The sequence below is a fragment of the Leuciscus leuciscus genome, assembly GCF_965113295.1.
Source record: "Leuciscus leuciscus genome assembly, chromosome: 24".
NCBI classification, from domain to species: domain Eukaryota; kingdom Metazoa; phylum Chordata; class Actinopteri; order Cypriniformes; family Leuciscidae; genus Leuciscus; species Leuciscus leuciscus.
The window spans coordinates 31,846,797-31,861,364 of NC_138723.1; the positions used below are offsets into that span (position 1 = coordinate 31,846,797).

At 42.4% G+C, this 14,568-nt stretch overlaps 2 protein-coding genes across 3 annotated transcripts; both read left to right on the forward strand.

The window, feature by feature from the left end:
* The first annotated feature begins 4,754 nt into the window (after nt 1-4,754).
* LOC309489791 (uncharacterized protein) lies at nt 4,755-9,199 on the forward strand. Of its 2 annotated transcripts, none has more exons than XM_082158702.1 (8): nt 4,755-4,806; nt 5,153-5,512; nt 5,601-5,843; nt 6,465-6,555; nt 6,671-6,716; nt 7,474-7,560; nt 8,742-8,801; nt 9,013-9,199. In XM_082158702.1, the coding sequence occupies exons 1-8, from the start codon at nt 4,761-4,763 to the stop codon at nt 9,037-9,039; spliced, it is 960 nt and encodes a 319-aa protein (XP_082014828.1). In that variant the 5' UTR covers nt 4,755-4,760; the 3' UTR covers nt 9,040-9,199. The 2 variants fall into 2 exon arrangements, with proteins under 2 accessions (XP_082014828.1, XP_082014829.1); XM_082158703.1 differs by having other exon boundaries at nt 4,765-4,806; nt 5,150-5,512.
* A 731-nt stretch (nt 9,200-9,930) lies between these two features.
* LOC309489792 (sialic acid-binding Ig-like lectin 14) lies at nt 9,931-12,507 on the forward strand. The gene is made up of 5 exons (XM_082158704.1): nt 9,931-10,596; nt 10,663-10,719; nt 11,080-11,436; nt 11,525-11,767; nt 12,156-12,507. The coding sequence occupies exons 2-5, from the start codon at nt 10,665-10,667 to the stop codon at nt 12,431-12,433; spliced, it is 933 nt and encodes a 310-aa protein (XP_082014830.1). The 5' UTR covers nt 9,931-10,596; nt 10,663-10,664; the 3' UTR covers nt 12,434-12,507.
* Nucleotides 12,508-14,568: the final 2,061 nt, after the last annotated feature.

Sequence of the window (14,568 nt, forward strand, 5' to 3'; positions counted from 1 at the left end):
ACTAGTAGCCTAGCCTTGTTGTTTTCAACTGCGCTCTGTAACCAGTAGGCGTGGCTTGGGAGTGGCCTCCTAGGGCAGCGAAACAAGTGCATTCTGGGAGTTGTTGTCTTTCATCCACATAAGCCAAAAATACATTTTCTGGCTTTTCTCAGTCTAGAAAACTCCAAATTAAAACATTTCTTCACATTTCTTCTACATAAATGACCTATTTTAAATACACATTCATCTTTCCAGAGGTGAAGTATCCCTTTAATAACTTTGTGTCCCACTGATGTTTCAGAAACATCTGAATTGTTTAATGACTTTTATCATCATACAGTCTGATCCATAACATGATTGTTGTTTTATTTGATGTTCTTTAGGCGATCAAATGTGCAGACTGTGGAAGAGGCGTCTGTGATCTACAGCCGTGTCAAATGAGTGAACGAGACCATCATGAAGACAAAGGCCAAAACAATGAACAATATTCTGAGAGTAGGGATGTCAATTTAGCATGCTAATTCACTCAGTTATTTATTGTTCATTAAATCAGGTAAATACCGTAAAACTTCAAATAATAGCCCGGCTTTTATTTTCCCAAATCGCCGAACTGCACCGGCTTGTATTTGAGACAGGCGTCTATATGAGACAGGCCTTTAATTTAGTGTTGAGACGAGCATGACAGTAGGAGGTTATCATATCTGTGTTTGTGTTTAACAGATCAGTTAATGTCAGATTTAGCCTACTATATTTCTGTATGTCTAAAGGTTGTCGCACACCAGACGAGAAGTGCAGCGCCACGTCTTTAAAATTCGAACACATTATTCTCTATGAGTGTACATTGCCTCAAATCGTCGTTAATGTATATACTGACTTCACCCTGTGCTGCAATATACATGCAGTTTTACATTCATTAACAGAAATCAGCTGCTTGAATGAAAATTGCTGATGTTATCGGATTTTCAGGTGATAGTCTCAATTCATTCAGTTAACGGACGCTCTGAGGTAAAGTGAATTCAGACTGCAGACTAAGCAACGATTGTATTTAATTGTACAGTACAATCATAACATAGTACAGACTAGGGCTGTCCCCGACTATGGATTTTCATAGTCGAATCAGAATCGTCATGTCTTGCCTATAGTCGACTAATAGTCGAATCATGTGTATGGGGGCGGGGCTTTAACGTTTCAAAGCCGCGATGTACAGAAAATCACACAAAGATATAGAAGAAAATGTATAAAAACATTTTTGATCAATAAAACTAAGAAATAACATAAATAACTCCAGAAAGGCCACACTGCAGATTTGCATTTCACATGCAAATCAAATTAAATCGGCTAAATTACCTGTGCGAGCAGGCCAGCCTACAGCACAACATCGATGCACCGAAAAAATAAACAATTAATTTACTAAATTAAATTAGAACAGAATATACCTTTCTAATAAATAAAAATACAAAACGAAATAAATCAGATTCAAGTCACAGGATGAGGAGCAAATGTGTGCAAAATGCCTAAAGTGCAGGGGAACATATATTCAAAACACAAGCCACAAATAGTTAGATTAGATAACCCTGACAGATTAATAAATAAAATAAAAATAAAGAAATTATTAAAAATAACGATAGTAGCCAGAATTTTCAACTTTGTCTTTTTAACTGCAGAAACAGCAATAAATGCTAAACTGGAGAGGCAGTCTTTTTAGCTAATAATGTTCACAGCATCCAAAAATAAAATTAGAACCGGCTGAAAAGTTTTGAAATCACTTGTACCTGATCGAGAGAACAAATCCTGAACGTCTTTCACTCTGTCTGTCCGTTGGAGTCTTTTCAAATTGTGCGCGCGGATAAAATACATTCTAACGTGAAACCCAGTCTATGCGTGAAACATGTTAACGTTGGCCGGCAGAAGTGCGATCATGGTTTTCCTGATGCTAAATCCAGCCTTGGAGAATATCCTTTCTGATGGTGTACATCCACACTTTAGATTTTCTTATCCCAGACATTGTTAAAGATTTAAATCCTTGCCGCGAAGACGCTCCTCTGTCGGTCACGGATTGAAAGTGAAACTTAAATCTGTCACGGGGTGTTTGGATTTATTCACGCACGTTAAAAAATATTTATTAAAAGCTTCTTTCTTTGCACATTTTTATATAGGCCTACAGCATTATCATAATAGGCTGAATATTAACGTATTTACATAAAAGCTAGTTCTATGTGAAATCAGACATTGAGCGCCCTCATATAGCCAAAGTGGCATGATCCTCGTTTCATAACACCTCTGCGAAGATTCGACCGTGAGATCGGTAGTCGAATCAGGCTCCTCCTATCGAAGCATCGAATCTTCGACTATTCGGGGTCACCCCTAGTACAGACATGATCTTAATTCCATAATATCCTTAAACATAACTATATTGCTGGCCATAAACTGACAAAGTGCGCGTTCCGGTGTGCGATACCTCGAGTTGTCCTAGACATGACGCGGCGCTGCACTTCTCGTACGGTGTGCGACACCCTTTAGATTATTGGCAGCTTAAAAAAACGAAACGATTTTGACAGAAACACATCAACAAGAAAGAATGAAGGTTACTCTGTAAAACAACTGCAATCATGTGATACAAAATGACCCTATTCATCACTATTATCATCACCGCGATCCTCAACTACAAGTTCATTAGCGAATTCCTCCTCCTCCTCGCTCTCCTCCACTTCTCCCTCTCCAGCCTCCGCTAACTCTGCCTCCGCTAACTCTGCCTCCGCTAGCTCTGCCTCCGCTAACTCTGCCTCCGCTAGCTCTGCCTCCGCTAACTCTGCCTCCGCTAGCTCTGCCTCCGCTAGCTCTGCCTCCGCTAACTCTGCCTCCGCTAGCTCTGCCTCCGCTAACTCTGCCTCCGCTAACTCTGCCTCCGCTAGCTCTGCCTCCGCTAACTCTGCCTCCGCTAACTCTGCCTCCGCTAGCTCTGCCTCCGCTAGCTCTGCCTTGCTTGCGCTAACAGCTCCAGCCCTGATGTGCAGGGCTCTCTAGTGTGTGCAATCTGCTCCATATAACTGGCTTAAACAGACGATCTGACGGGTTTTAGAAGATTAAATGCAACCCGAAACTAAAAAACAGACCAGGCCTCTATTTGAGACCGGCCTTTATTTATCCAAACCTGTGGCCACACCAGGCGTGTAAAAGAGACAGGCGTCTATCTGGGACTCGCCAATTATTTGAAGTTTTACGGTAGACGTCAGGAACGCAGTGTCTGTGATCTTTTTCTCATTACAAGAGTAGAATACAAAGGAAAGAGCCAAGAACCAACAACACATGTTTACTTTAAAATCTTTTCAACTTTTGACTTTATGTGTTTTCTGTAAGCAAATAAAAAGACCATATCAGTTTTACCAAATTCATGCTTGTGTGTGGTCATTTCTGGGTCATTGAAGACCTAACTCAGAGTAATCTACTAAATGTGATAGCTGGGTTAATTTTAAAGGTGCTCTAAGCGATGTCACACGTTTTTTAGGCCAACATTTTTTTTGAAAATGAAGCAAGCATGAAGAGGGAAGTTAGCTAGAGGAGAGATGTCCTAGACAACGTCAACGACTAATGTTAAAAATGTACATTCTTGAGAATTTTGGGGATGAGGAGGAGTACTCTAAATACTTTGAACGTCCACAAGAAGTGACGTCACCCAGCATCGCTTAGAGCATCTTTAATATTTGGGCTTTCCTAACAAACTCTGGAAATGTGCAACAGTGGATAAAACTAAAGCTTTGATGAACACCTCAGTCTATTAAAGTCTCCAGTGATGATTATTTGTAGAGCAACTTCTGTGTACGTGTGTTAAGACGAGGTCAGTCATGTTGGTTTAATACGGTTGACTAAAATAACATTTTCCAGAGCTCCTAAAGTCACATGATGGTGGAAATTATATTTCTATGCTTTTGCGTTTTCTCTCAAATCCTTTGCATTACTCATGCATGCAACTTTTGCGAGCATTGAAATATAATTTCTCCCCCCATCTCATACTTTTGAATCTCCATGTCCTTTTAGGGGTTTTGTATTAAGCAATATTAGCTAAGAATTCATTTTGATCGATGACGTACATTGAGACACATTGGGCTGTGCATGTGTTCTTCATTACGGGCTGGAGCTTATGTGTGGGGGAACTGATTCTGGATGAGGTCATTTCCTGTCCCTCACACCTCGACTGCCCACCACTTCCTGTCGCTATTCTTTTCGCCAATAAACTGAAGGCAAAAATTCTCTCAAGGATGTCAAAATATAACTTGTCTGTCTGCGGTCAAAGTATCGTCATCCAGTTTTACTCAATATAAGTTCCGCCTATATTGAGTGTCTTACTCAATATTTCTTCAGAAAATGTTTCCAGGAAGAAAGGCTATAAAAACATAGTTATTCCATTTATATCTCAACATCCCTTTAATCTTAAAATGGGTAATTGAAGTGAAACTGTTAACCATGAGAATTTGATCAGTATAACGCCTGAGAGACTCGCCAGAACACGGTAAGAGTTACGCTGGTTACTGAGTGAATATAGTCCGTCTATAGTCTATTTACTGTTGTAGAAACCACTCACATAATCAAAAGGAAATATTCTCAATGAAAAATTGTTTATGGAAATGTTTTTAAAGCTAAAGATTGTTTTTATAATGCTCACTGTGTGTGTGTGTGTGTGTGTGTGTGTGTGTGTGTGTGTGTGTGTGTGTGTGTGTGTGTGTGTGTGTGTGTGTGTGTGTGTGTGTGTGTGTGATCCTGTGTTCTCACCTGTGATGTCACTGATGATGGCTCCTCCTCTTCCTCTGGTGTTTCTGCTCATGATTCACGGTGAGTCGCTCATGCTGGAGAAGATTTTATTGTTCTTTAGTCACTTTTCAAAGTCTTTCTTTCAAATCATGAGTGCGGACCCCCCTGTTGAAAGAAAAATCATCCAAATAAAGTAAAGAAATAAAGGCAGTCAGAGCTAAAATGAAAAAGAATAATAACTTTAGATAAATGTTTAAATTCTTCTGATTAATGTACAATATATATATATGTGCATCAATAATGATTATATTAATGTTTTTAATGTGTTTAATGTGTAAAATAAAAAGAATGTGATGAACACGAGGGGTCAGTAATTATGAAACAATCGTTTTTGTGTGAACTATCCCTTTACTGTGTGTTTCAGGAGTTTGTAGCGTGTGGGGTGATGTTAATGAGTGGGGTGTGAGTTACAGTCCTTCACACATCTGTGCACTAAAGGACTCATCAGTGATTATGAGATGCACTTATACATACCCTAGAGGACATCAGATCAAGAAAGTGTTCTGGACCAAAACACCGGTAATAGATGATAAAGAGCCTCCAGATCTGTCTGATGACCCTGAATACCGTCAGAGGCTTCAGTATCTGGGAGATAAACAGAAGAACTGCACCGTCAGACTGAGTCATGTGACACTGAAGGATTCACACATGTACTATTTCAGATTCATCACTGATAAACCTGGTGGAAAATACATTGGTTATCCAGGAGTGACTCTTACTGTCACAGGTGCAGTTTTATCTCTTCTTCTGCATTATATTGAATAATAATCAGTGTATGACAGCAGCACTAGATATAATGTGTGTGTTGTGTTCAGATCTTCAGGTGGAGTCTCCTGAGAGAGTGACAGAGGGAGATCCAGTCAATCTGAGATGTAAAAGCAGCTGCGCTCCGACTGACAGAGACACATTCATCTGGTACAGAAACTCACAGATGATATTAACTAATCTCAGTAACACACTCCTCCTCAACCCAGTGAGAAGAGAGGATTCAGGCAGATACAGCTGTGGTGTAGACGGACACACTCTCATCTCTCCTGCTGTTCAGCTCAATGTCATGTGTGAGTGTCTATTTTATTTAGTGTATAATAAAATTGTACAGTTCAGAGGGGGTGCTAAGAACATTTTTAAATGCATCAATAACTTAAACACCCTGCATTTATTGCATTTTATGTATTTTCCATTAAACCATAAAGCTATACATTTACATGTTTGTGCTTTTAAAAATGTGAACAAAATTTTAAAAAGCGCAGCGTGTCAAGATGAGCTAAAGCTTTAACTTGGCATTCATCCTCCAGTGAATGCTGAGATCTCCATCAGTCCATCTGGTGTAATAGTGGAGGGAGATTCAGTGACTCTGAACTGCAGCAGTGACTCAAACCCTCCTGCAGAAATCAGCTGGATTAAAGGAGGAACGCTTGTAGGATCTGGAAGAATCTACAGCATCTCAAATATCAGCTCTGATGACAGTGGAGAATACAAGTGCAAGTCCAGCAATGAACATGGAGAGAAATACTCTGATGCTGTGACTTTAAACGTCATGTGTGAGTTCATGATGGTTCAGTAACTGTGACATTAAATCCTCTAAACATTGACTGTGATTTCTGCTTTAGACCCTCCACAGAATTTCTTAGTGTCATTCTTAGTTTGTAGATTTGATTATGATCTTCTCCCTCTTTCAGATCATAGTAATGTTGGTTTGCTCGTCTGGGCAGTGATCGCAGTGGCATGTGCAATATTCACTATCATGATCACCATCATACTATATGCAATGTAAATAAAAATGTATCAACAAAGAGTAATATAATTTGCTTTTAGACTAATGCAAAAGTACATTTGAATATTGCACTAAACAATGAAATGACTTGTTTCCGTTTCTTTTTAACAGTCGGAAGAAAAGGATAAACTGTAGATCTGCAATACACGAGTATGAGGTGAGATGGCCAAAGAACCACAGAATGATACTAATAAATCAATTACAGCTTCTTTGTACATGTAGAACACATATATTGTCACGTACTGCTCTGAGACACGAATCTTGAGGATCCAAATGCAGTTTGTTTGAACAGAGGGTAATCCAAAGACATAATCCAGAAAACAGGCAAGAGGTCAAAAGAGACCGGGTAATCAGTCCAAACAATAACAGGGTCACAGGGTTCACAGGGTCACAGGGGACACAGGGGTCACAGGGTCACAGGGGTCACAGGGTCACAGGGGTCACAGGGGTCGCAGGGTCACAGGGGTCACAGGGTCACAGGGGACACAGGGTCACAGGGGACACAGGGTCGCAGGGTCACAGGGGACACAGGGTCGCAGGAGTCACAGGGGTCACAGGCAAAAAGGAAAATCCAAGGACAGGCAGAGATCAAAACCAAGAACACGGGAATAACAAACGCTCAGAATTGCAGTACAAACACTAAACAAGACTTTGCAGAGAATGAATGTGAAAACCAGGCTATTATAGGGTGAGTAAACAAGGTAATGAGACACAGGTGAAAGTGATAATGGATGATAGTCTGAGCTGAGGATTATGGGGAATGGAGTCTGTAGATGTGTGGTGATTGTCCGGGTTGGTTGATGGTAATCCCAGGCACTCTCACTGGTTATCATTACATTCAAAATCTTTTACAATCATTTTTTTCTTCTTCAAAATGTTAAATGTTGCTAGTCCTTCTCTCTGTTCTCCTGTAGAATGATCCCAGACCTGATCCCAGTGAAGGCACATATGCAGCTCTTGACCTCAAGTCCAGATCATCTGACCTCTACGACACACTCACAGTAAGAGAAATATCAAAAACGTCTCGGGTTACGACTGTAACCCTTGTTCCCTGAGAAAGGGAACGAGAACTGGGGGAACGCCCCTCAGCGTAGCGCAATTGGTGTTGCGTCATGACGTAACATGTGACAGCATAAGCGGAAGCTACAAAAGGATGCCGGCACACAATAGAGTTAGCTTCTGTGATGAAGCAAGCGCTCCCAGGCAGGGGAAGGCGTGGCGAAGGGACGCAGTTCTCGTTCCCTTTCTCAGGGAACAAGGATTACAGTCGTAACCCGAGACATTCCCTTTCGAGGGAACTCGAACTGCGTCGAATGACACTTTGGGGGAACGAGTACCCACTACGCCACAACGAGCCCTGACTGTCCCAGTGTGAAGCTGCGCACAGGCACACTTAGGATGAGAGCACAAGGGTGCCAGGTGTAGATGGAATGTCCAGGCTATAAAATCTAATGAAAGTGTGAGGGGTGGCCCATCCTGCTGCATTGCAGACTGCTTGGATCGGGGCCCCTCAGAGGAGGGCACTAGAGGACACCATGCCTCTGGTTGAATGAGCCCTCACGGCCAAAGGTGAAGGCAAATTGCACACCTGGTAGGCCATAGATATAGCTTGAACAATCCAGTTGCTAATGGTCTGTTTGGAAGCGGGAAGCCCCTTCTTGGGCGACCCGAAAACACACTAGCAACTGGTCTGACTTCCGCCGTGAAGAGGACCTCTGAATATCTAATTTAAGAGCTCTGACAGGGCAGAGCAGATGAAGTCTCTCCTCATCCACCGTCACGTGAGGTGGAGGATGAAAAGCCTGCAGAACCGTAGGCCGTGCCACATTCGATGGCACCTTAGGCAAATAGCCCGGCCTGGGATGTAGGATGGCTTTAATGTCGCCTGGAGCAAACTCCAGGCACCCATTGGATATAGAGAGCACCTGAAGATCTCCTACTCTCCTAGAGAAGTAATGGGCAACAAAAAAGCCATCTTAGGGAAAGGTTCTTGGCGTCAGCCGAGCCCAGAGGTTTGAAGGGGGCCTCAACCAACCCTTCGAGAACCACCGCGTACGTTAGGGGCGTTCCCCCAAAGTGTCATTCGATGCAGTTCGAGTTCCCTCGAAAGGGAACTACATGTGCAAAAGAGTTTGTGCATATAAAAGTCAGATAATAAATAATCAAAGTGTTTTTGCCATAGACTGTCCATCCCAGACCTGCTATTCCCCAGTCGGGCTTTTCTGAATATAAGAATCTGTCAGTAAGTTTCTCAAGTCTTCTCAATTTCATCAGAAAATAAAAAAATGTCCTCAGTAGTCAATCAACTAGTCAATAGATACTAAACAGTCTTTTCTTTCTGTTATAAAATGGATTATATGAGTCGTTTCACTGACAGAAATACATAATTTTTTCTGAGATTATTTGTACCATTTGTAGTGTTGATTTATGTAAATGTCTTATTTCTGTTGTAGCCACAGCAAGACGCCACAGTAAGATGAAGCACAAGCTAAACTTTAACTTTTGTCCCATCGCTGGACACATCCACCTCACAACTACCAATGAAAAATGAAACGCATTTTAAGAGTTTCCATTTTGCAGAAAGTAATGGATTATATTCATGTGACATGAATAAACAGTCAATGTGTAATTAATAAATGAGTTTAGAGTTGTTTCTGTAATAATTTATACATTTCATCTGTGTATTAAAGGGTCCATGTAACAGATTTTTCTCTTTATTCCTTTTCAAATAAAACATTAAATGATAAAAAGGTACGAAAATTCAACATTCTGTTTTAAATCTGTGCTTTAAAGTGTATCTTAAACTGTCCAAGTCCCGTGATTTCAGAAAACGAGTCTTTGTTAGGTCAAACAATGTCAAACGAAAGTTGAAATTCGGAAAACTTCGGGTATAACTCATCCGTTTCAATTATATTAAAGGTGCTCTAAGTGATGTCACACGTTTTTTTAGGCCAAAACTTTTTTTTTCACATCCAGCAAACATCTCCTCACTATCCGCTAGCTGCCTGTCCCCTGAACACACTGTAAAAAATTGCGGTCTCTGTAGACAGCCCAGGCTCCACAAACGGCAAGAAAAACAAACTGGCCCAGCCTGGACCACGAAACATAACAAACAGTGTTCCAGCCAATAACCGACAAGAATGGTGTGGGGGTGGGGGTGGGGGGTTAGTGTGCTTGCACATGAAGGGGGGTGGGGGTGGGGGGTTAGTGTGCTTGCACATGAAGGGGGGTGTGGGGGGTGGAGGAGAGAGAAGCATGAAGAGGGAAGTTAGCTAGAGGAGAGATGTCCTAACAACGACTAACATTAAGTATGTATATTCTTGAGAATTTTGATATGGCCAACACACGACCAAAGAGACGACGTACAAAATATAACTTGTCTGTCTGCGGTCAAAGTGTCGATATCCAGTCTTACTCAATATAAGTTCTGCCTATATTGAGTGTCTTACTAAATAATTCTTCAGAAAATGTTTCCAGGAAGAAAGACTATAAAAACGTAGTTAAAAAAAGAAAAAAAACACGTTTATTTTTATTCCATTTATATCTGAACATCCCTTTAATCTTAAAATGTGGAAATTCAAGTGAAACTGTAAATACGTCCTAGATGATAATAAATCTTTGTACTAGACCAACCAAAGTGGTGGACAAACTTCTTCATATTGTTAAACATGTTGAGTTTAATGACTTTTTAGATATCAATAAATGCCATTGGATCATGTTGTCTAAAGTTGCTTGTGTGGGCATGAGTGAAGAAAGAGGAAGAAACATTTACTGTGCAAGCATTTGGAAATAAACACTGTTAACCATGAGAATTTGATCAGTATAACGCCTGAGAGACTCGCCAGAACACGGTAAGAGTTACGCTGGTTACTGAGTGAATATAGTCAGTCTATAGTCTATTTACTGTTGTAGAAACCACTCACATAATCAAAAGGAAATATTCTCAATGAAAAATTGTTTATGGAAATGTTTTTAAAGCTAAAGATTGTTTTTATAATGCTCACTGTGTGTGTGTGTGTGTGTGTGTGTGTGTGTGTGTGTGTGTGTGTGTGTGTGTGTGTGTGTGTGTGTGTGTGTGTGTGTGTGATCCTGTGTTCTTGTAGTGATGTCACTGATGATGGCTCCTCCTCTTCCTCTGGTGTTTCTGCTCATGATTCACGGTGAGTCGCTCATGCCGGAGAAGATTTTATTGTTCTTTAGTCACTTTTCTTTCAAATCATGAGTGCGGACCCCCCTGTTCAAACCCCTTTCACAAACAAATTTCTGTGAAAGAAAAAATCATCCAAATAAAGTAAAAAAATAAAGGCAGTCAGAGCTAAAATGAAAAAGAATAATAACTTTAGATAAATGTTTAAATTCTTCTGATTAATGTACAATATATACATGCATCAATAATGATTATATTAATGTTTTTAATGTGTTTAATGTGTAAAAAAAAAGAAGAATGTAATGAACACGAGGGGTCAGTAAATATGAAACAATCGTTTTTGTGTGAACTATCCCTTTAATGTGTGTTTCAGGAGTTTTCAGTGATGTTGCTGATTGGGGTGTGAGATACAGATATATGTCACACATCTGTGCAGTAAATGACTCAACAGTGATTATGAGATGCACTTATAAATACCCTAGAGAACATCAGATCAAGAAAGTGTTCTGGACCAAAACACCGGTAATAGATGATAAAGAGCCTCCAGATCTGTCTGAGGACCCTGAATACCGTCAGAGGCTTCAGTATCTGGGAGATAAACAGAAGAACTGCACCGTCAGACTGAGTCATGTGACACTGAAGGATTCACACATGTACTATTTCAGATTCATCACTGATAAACCTGGTGGAAAATATACTGGTTATCCAGGAGTGACTCTTACTGTCACAGGTGCAGTTTTATCTCTTCTTCTGCATTATGTTGAATAATAATCAGTGTATGACCGCAGCACTAGATATAATGTGTGTGTTGTGTTCAGATCTTCAGGTGGAGTCTCCTGAGAGAGTGACAGAGGGAGATCCAGTCAATCTGAGATGTAAAAGCAGCTGCGCTCCGACTGACAGAGACACATTCATCTGGTACAGAAACTCACAGATGATATTAACTAACCTCAGTAACACACTCCTCCTCAACCCAGTGAGAAGAGAGGATTCAGGCAGATACAGCTGTGCTGTAGACGGACACACTCTCATCTCTCCTGCTGTTCAGCTCAATGTCATGTGTGAGTGTGTTTTCTTTAGTGTATAATAAAATTGTACAGTTCAGAGGGGGTGCTAAGAACATTTTTAAATGCATCAATAGATAACAAACGTATTTTTTGTAACAACAATTTTTCATCACCACTTCAGTAGGGTGAAGAATTTATTTTAAGTGCAAGATTTTATATTAAAATCTATATTATTTGACATTTATAATATGAATGAATCTTCACAAATATCAGGGGCATTTGACAATAATCAGGGGCTAAAGCCACAAAAGTAGCTACTCACCAATTGCAGATTACAAGAGGACAATCTGTCCTTATCTTCTGAGCTATTCTGAGACGGGTATGAAGTCTGTGGTCTGAAGTCTGAAGATTAAAAATGAAATTTCAAATATTTCTCCTGTAGATCCTCCAGTGAATGCTGAGATCTCCATCAGTCCATCTGGAGTAATAGTGGAGGGAGATTCAGTGACTCTGAACTGCAGCAGTGACTCAAACCCTCCTGCAGAAATCAGCTGGATTAAAGGAGGAACGCTTGTAGGATCTGGAAGAATCTACAGCATCTCAAAGATCAGCTCTGATGACAGTGGAGAATACAAGTGCAAGTCCAGCAATGAACATGGAGAGAAATACTCTGATGCTGTGACTTTAAACGTCATGTGTGAGTTCATGATGGTTCAGTAACTGTGACATTAAATCCTCTAAACATTGACTGTGATTTCTGCTTTAGACCTTCCACAGAATTTCTTAGTGTCATTCTTAGTTTGTAGATTTAATTATGATCTTCTCCCTCTTTCAGATCATAGTAATGTTGGTTTGCTCGTCTGGGCAGTGATCGCAGTGGCATGTGCAATATTCACTATCATGATCACCATCATACTATATGCAATGTAAATAAAAATGTATCAACAAAGAGTAATATAATTTGCTTTTAGACTAATGCAAAAGTACATTTGAATATTGCACAAAACAATGAAATGACTTGTTTCGGTTTCTTTTTAACAGTCGGAAGAAAAGGATAAACTGTAGATCTGCAATACACGAGTATGAGGTGAGATGGCCAAAGAACCACAGAATGATACTAATAAATCAATTACAGCTTCTTTGTACATGTAGAACACATATATTGTCATGTACTGCTCTGAGACACGAAGCTTGAGGATCCAAATGCAGTTTGTTTGAACAGAGGGTAATCCAAAGACATAATCCAGAAAACAGGCAAGAGGTCAAAAAAAGATCGGGTAATCAGTCCAAACAATAACAGGGTCACAGGGGTCACAGGGTCACAGGGGACACAGGGGTCACAGGGTCACAGGGGTCACAGGGTCACAGGGGTCACAGGGGTCGCAGGGTCACAGGGGTCACAGGGGTCGCAGGGTCACAGGGGTCACAGGGTCGCAGGGGTCACAGGGTCACAGGGTAACAGGGGACACAGGGTCACAGGGGTAACAGGGGTCACAGGGTAAGAGGGGACACAGGGTCGCAGGGGTCACAGGGTAACAGACACAGGGGTTGCAGGGTAACAGGGTCACAGGGGACACAGGGTAACAGGGTCACAGGGGTAACAGGGTCACAGGGGACACAGCATAACAGGGTCACAGGGGTCACAGGGGAACAGGGGAACAGAGTCACAGGGTAACAGGGTCACAGGGTCACAGGGTAACAGGGACACAAGGGTCACAGGATCACAGGGGTCACGGTAACCGGGTAACAGGGACACAGGGTAACAGGGGACACAGGGGTTACAGGGTAACAGGGTCACAGGGGACACAGGGTCACAGGGGTTACAGGGTAATAGGGACACAGGGGTCACAGGGTAACAGGGACACAGGGTAACAGGGGACACAGGGGTTACAGGGTAACAGGGTCACAGGGGTCACAGGGGTTACAGGGTAACAGGGGACACAGGGGTCACAGGTTCGCAGGGTCGCAGGGTCAGGGGACACAGGGTAACAGGGTCACAGGGGTCACAGGGTCACAGGGGTCACAGGGTAACAGGGTCACAGGGGACACAGGGTCACAGGGGTAACAGGGTCACAGGGGACACAGGGGTCACAGGGTCACAGGGTCACAGGGGACACAGGGTAACAGGGTCACAGGGGTAACAGGGTCACAGGGGACACAGCGTAACAGGGTCACAGGGGTCACAGGGTCACAGGGGAACAGGGGAACAGGGGAACAGAGTCACAGGGTAACAGGGTCACAGGGTCACAGGGGACACAGGGTAACAGGGACACAAGGGTCACAGGATCACAGGGGTCACGGTAACCGGGTAACAGGGACACAGGGTAACAGGGGACACAGGGGTTACAGGGTAACAGGGTCACAGGGGACACAGGGTCACAGGGGTTACAGGGTAATAGGGACACAGGGATCACAGGGTAACAGGGACACAGGGTAACAGGGGACACAGGGGTTACAGGGTAACAGGGTCACAGGGGTCACAGGGGTTACAGGGTAACAGTGACAAAGGGGTCACAGGGTAACAGGGACACAGGGTAACAGAGTCACAGGGGTCACAGGGTAACAGGGTCACAGGGGATACAGGGTAACAGGGTCACAGGGGTAACAGGGTCACAGGGGACACAGGGGTCACAGGGTAACAGGGTCACAGGGGACACAGGGTAACAGGGTCACAGGGGTAACGGGGTCACAGGGGACACAGGGTAACAGAGTCACAGGGGTCACAGGGTCACAGGGGTCACAGGGTAACAGGGTCACAGGGTCACAGGGGACACAGGGTCACAGGGTCACAGGGGTAACAGGGTCACAGGGGACACAGGGGTCACAGGGTCACAGGGTAACAGGGTCACAGGGGA

What these genes read in the sequence shown, in the direction of transcription:
- LOC309489791 (XM_082158702.1), top strand. Translation starts at nt 4,761, where the DNA reads ATGATGGCTCCTCCTCTTCCTCTGGTGTTTCTGCTCATGATTCACG. An exon ending in GTTTCTGCTCATGATTCACG is followed by an intron (nt 4,807 to 5,152) that starts GTGAGTCGCTCA and finishes GTGTTTCAGGAG; the next exon opens with TTTGTAGCGTGTGGGGTGAT. An exon ending in CTGAATATAAGAATCTGTCA is followed by an intron (nt 8,802 to 9,012) that starts GTAAGTTTCTCA and finishes TTTCTGTTGTAG; the next exon opens with CCACAGCAAGACGCCACAGT.
- LOC309489792 (XM_082158704.1), top strand. Translation starts at nt 10,665, where the DNA reads ATGTCACTGATGATGGCTCCTCCTCTTCCTCTGGTGTTTCTGCTCATG. An exon ending in AGTGACTCTTACTGTCACAG is followed by an intron (nt 11,437 to 11,524) that starts GTGCAGTTTTAT and finishes TGTTGTGTTCAG; the next exon opens with ATCTTCAGGTGGAGTCTCCT. An exon ending in TGTTCAGCTCAATGTCATGT is followed by an intron (nt 11,768 to 12,155) that starts GTGAGTGTGTTT and finishes TTTCTCCTGTAG; the next exon opens with ATCCTCCAGTGAATGCTGAG.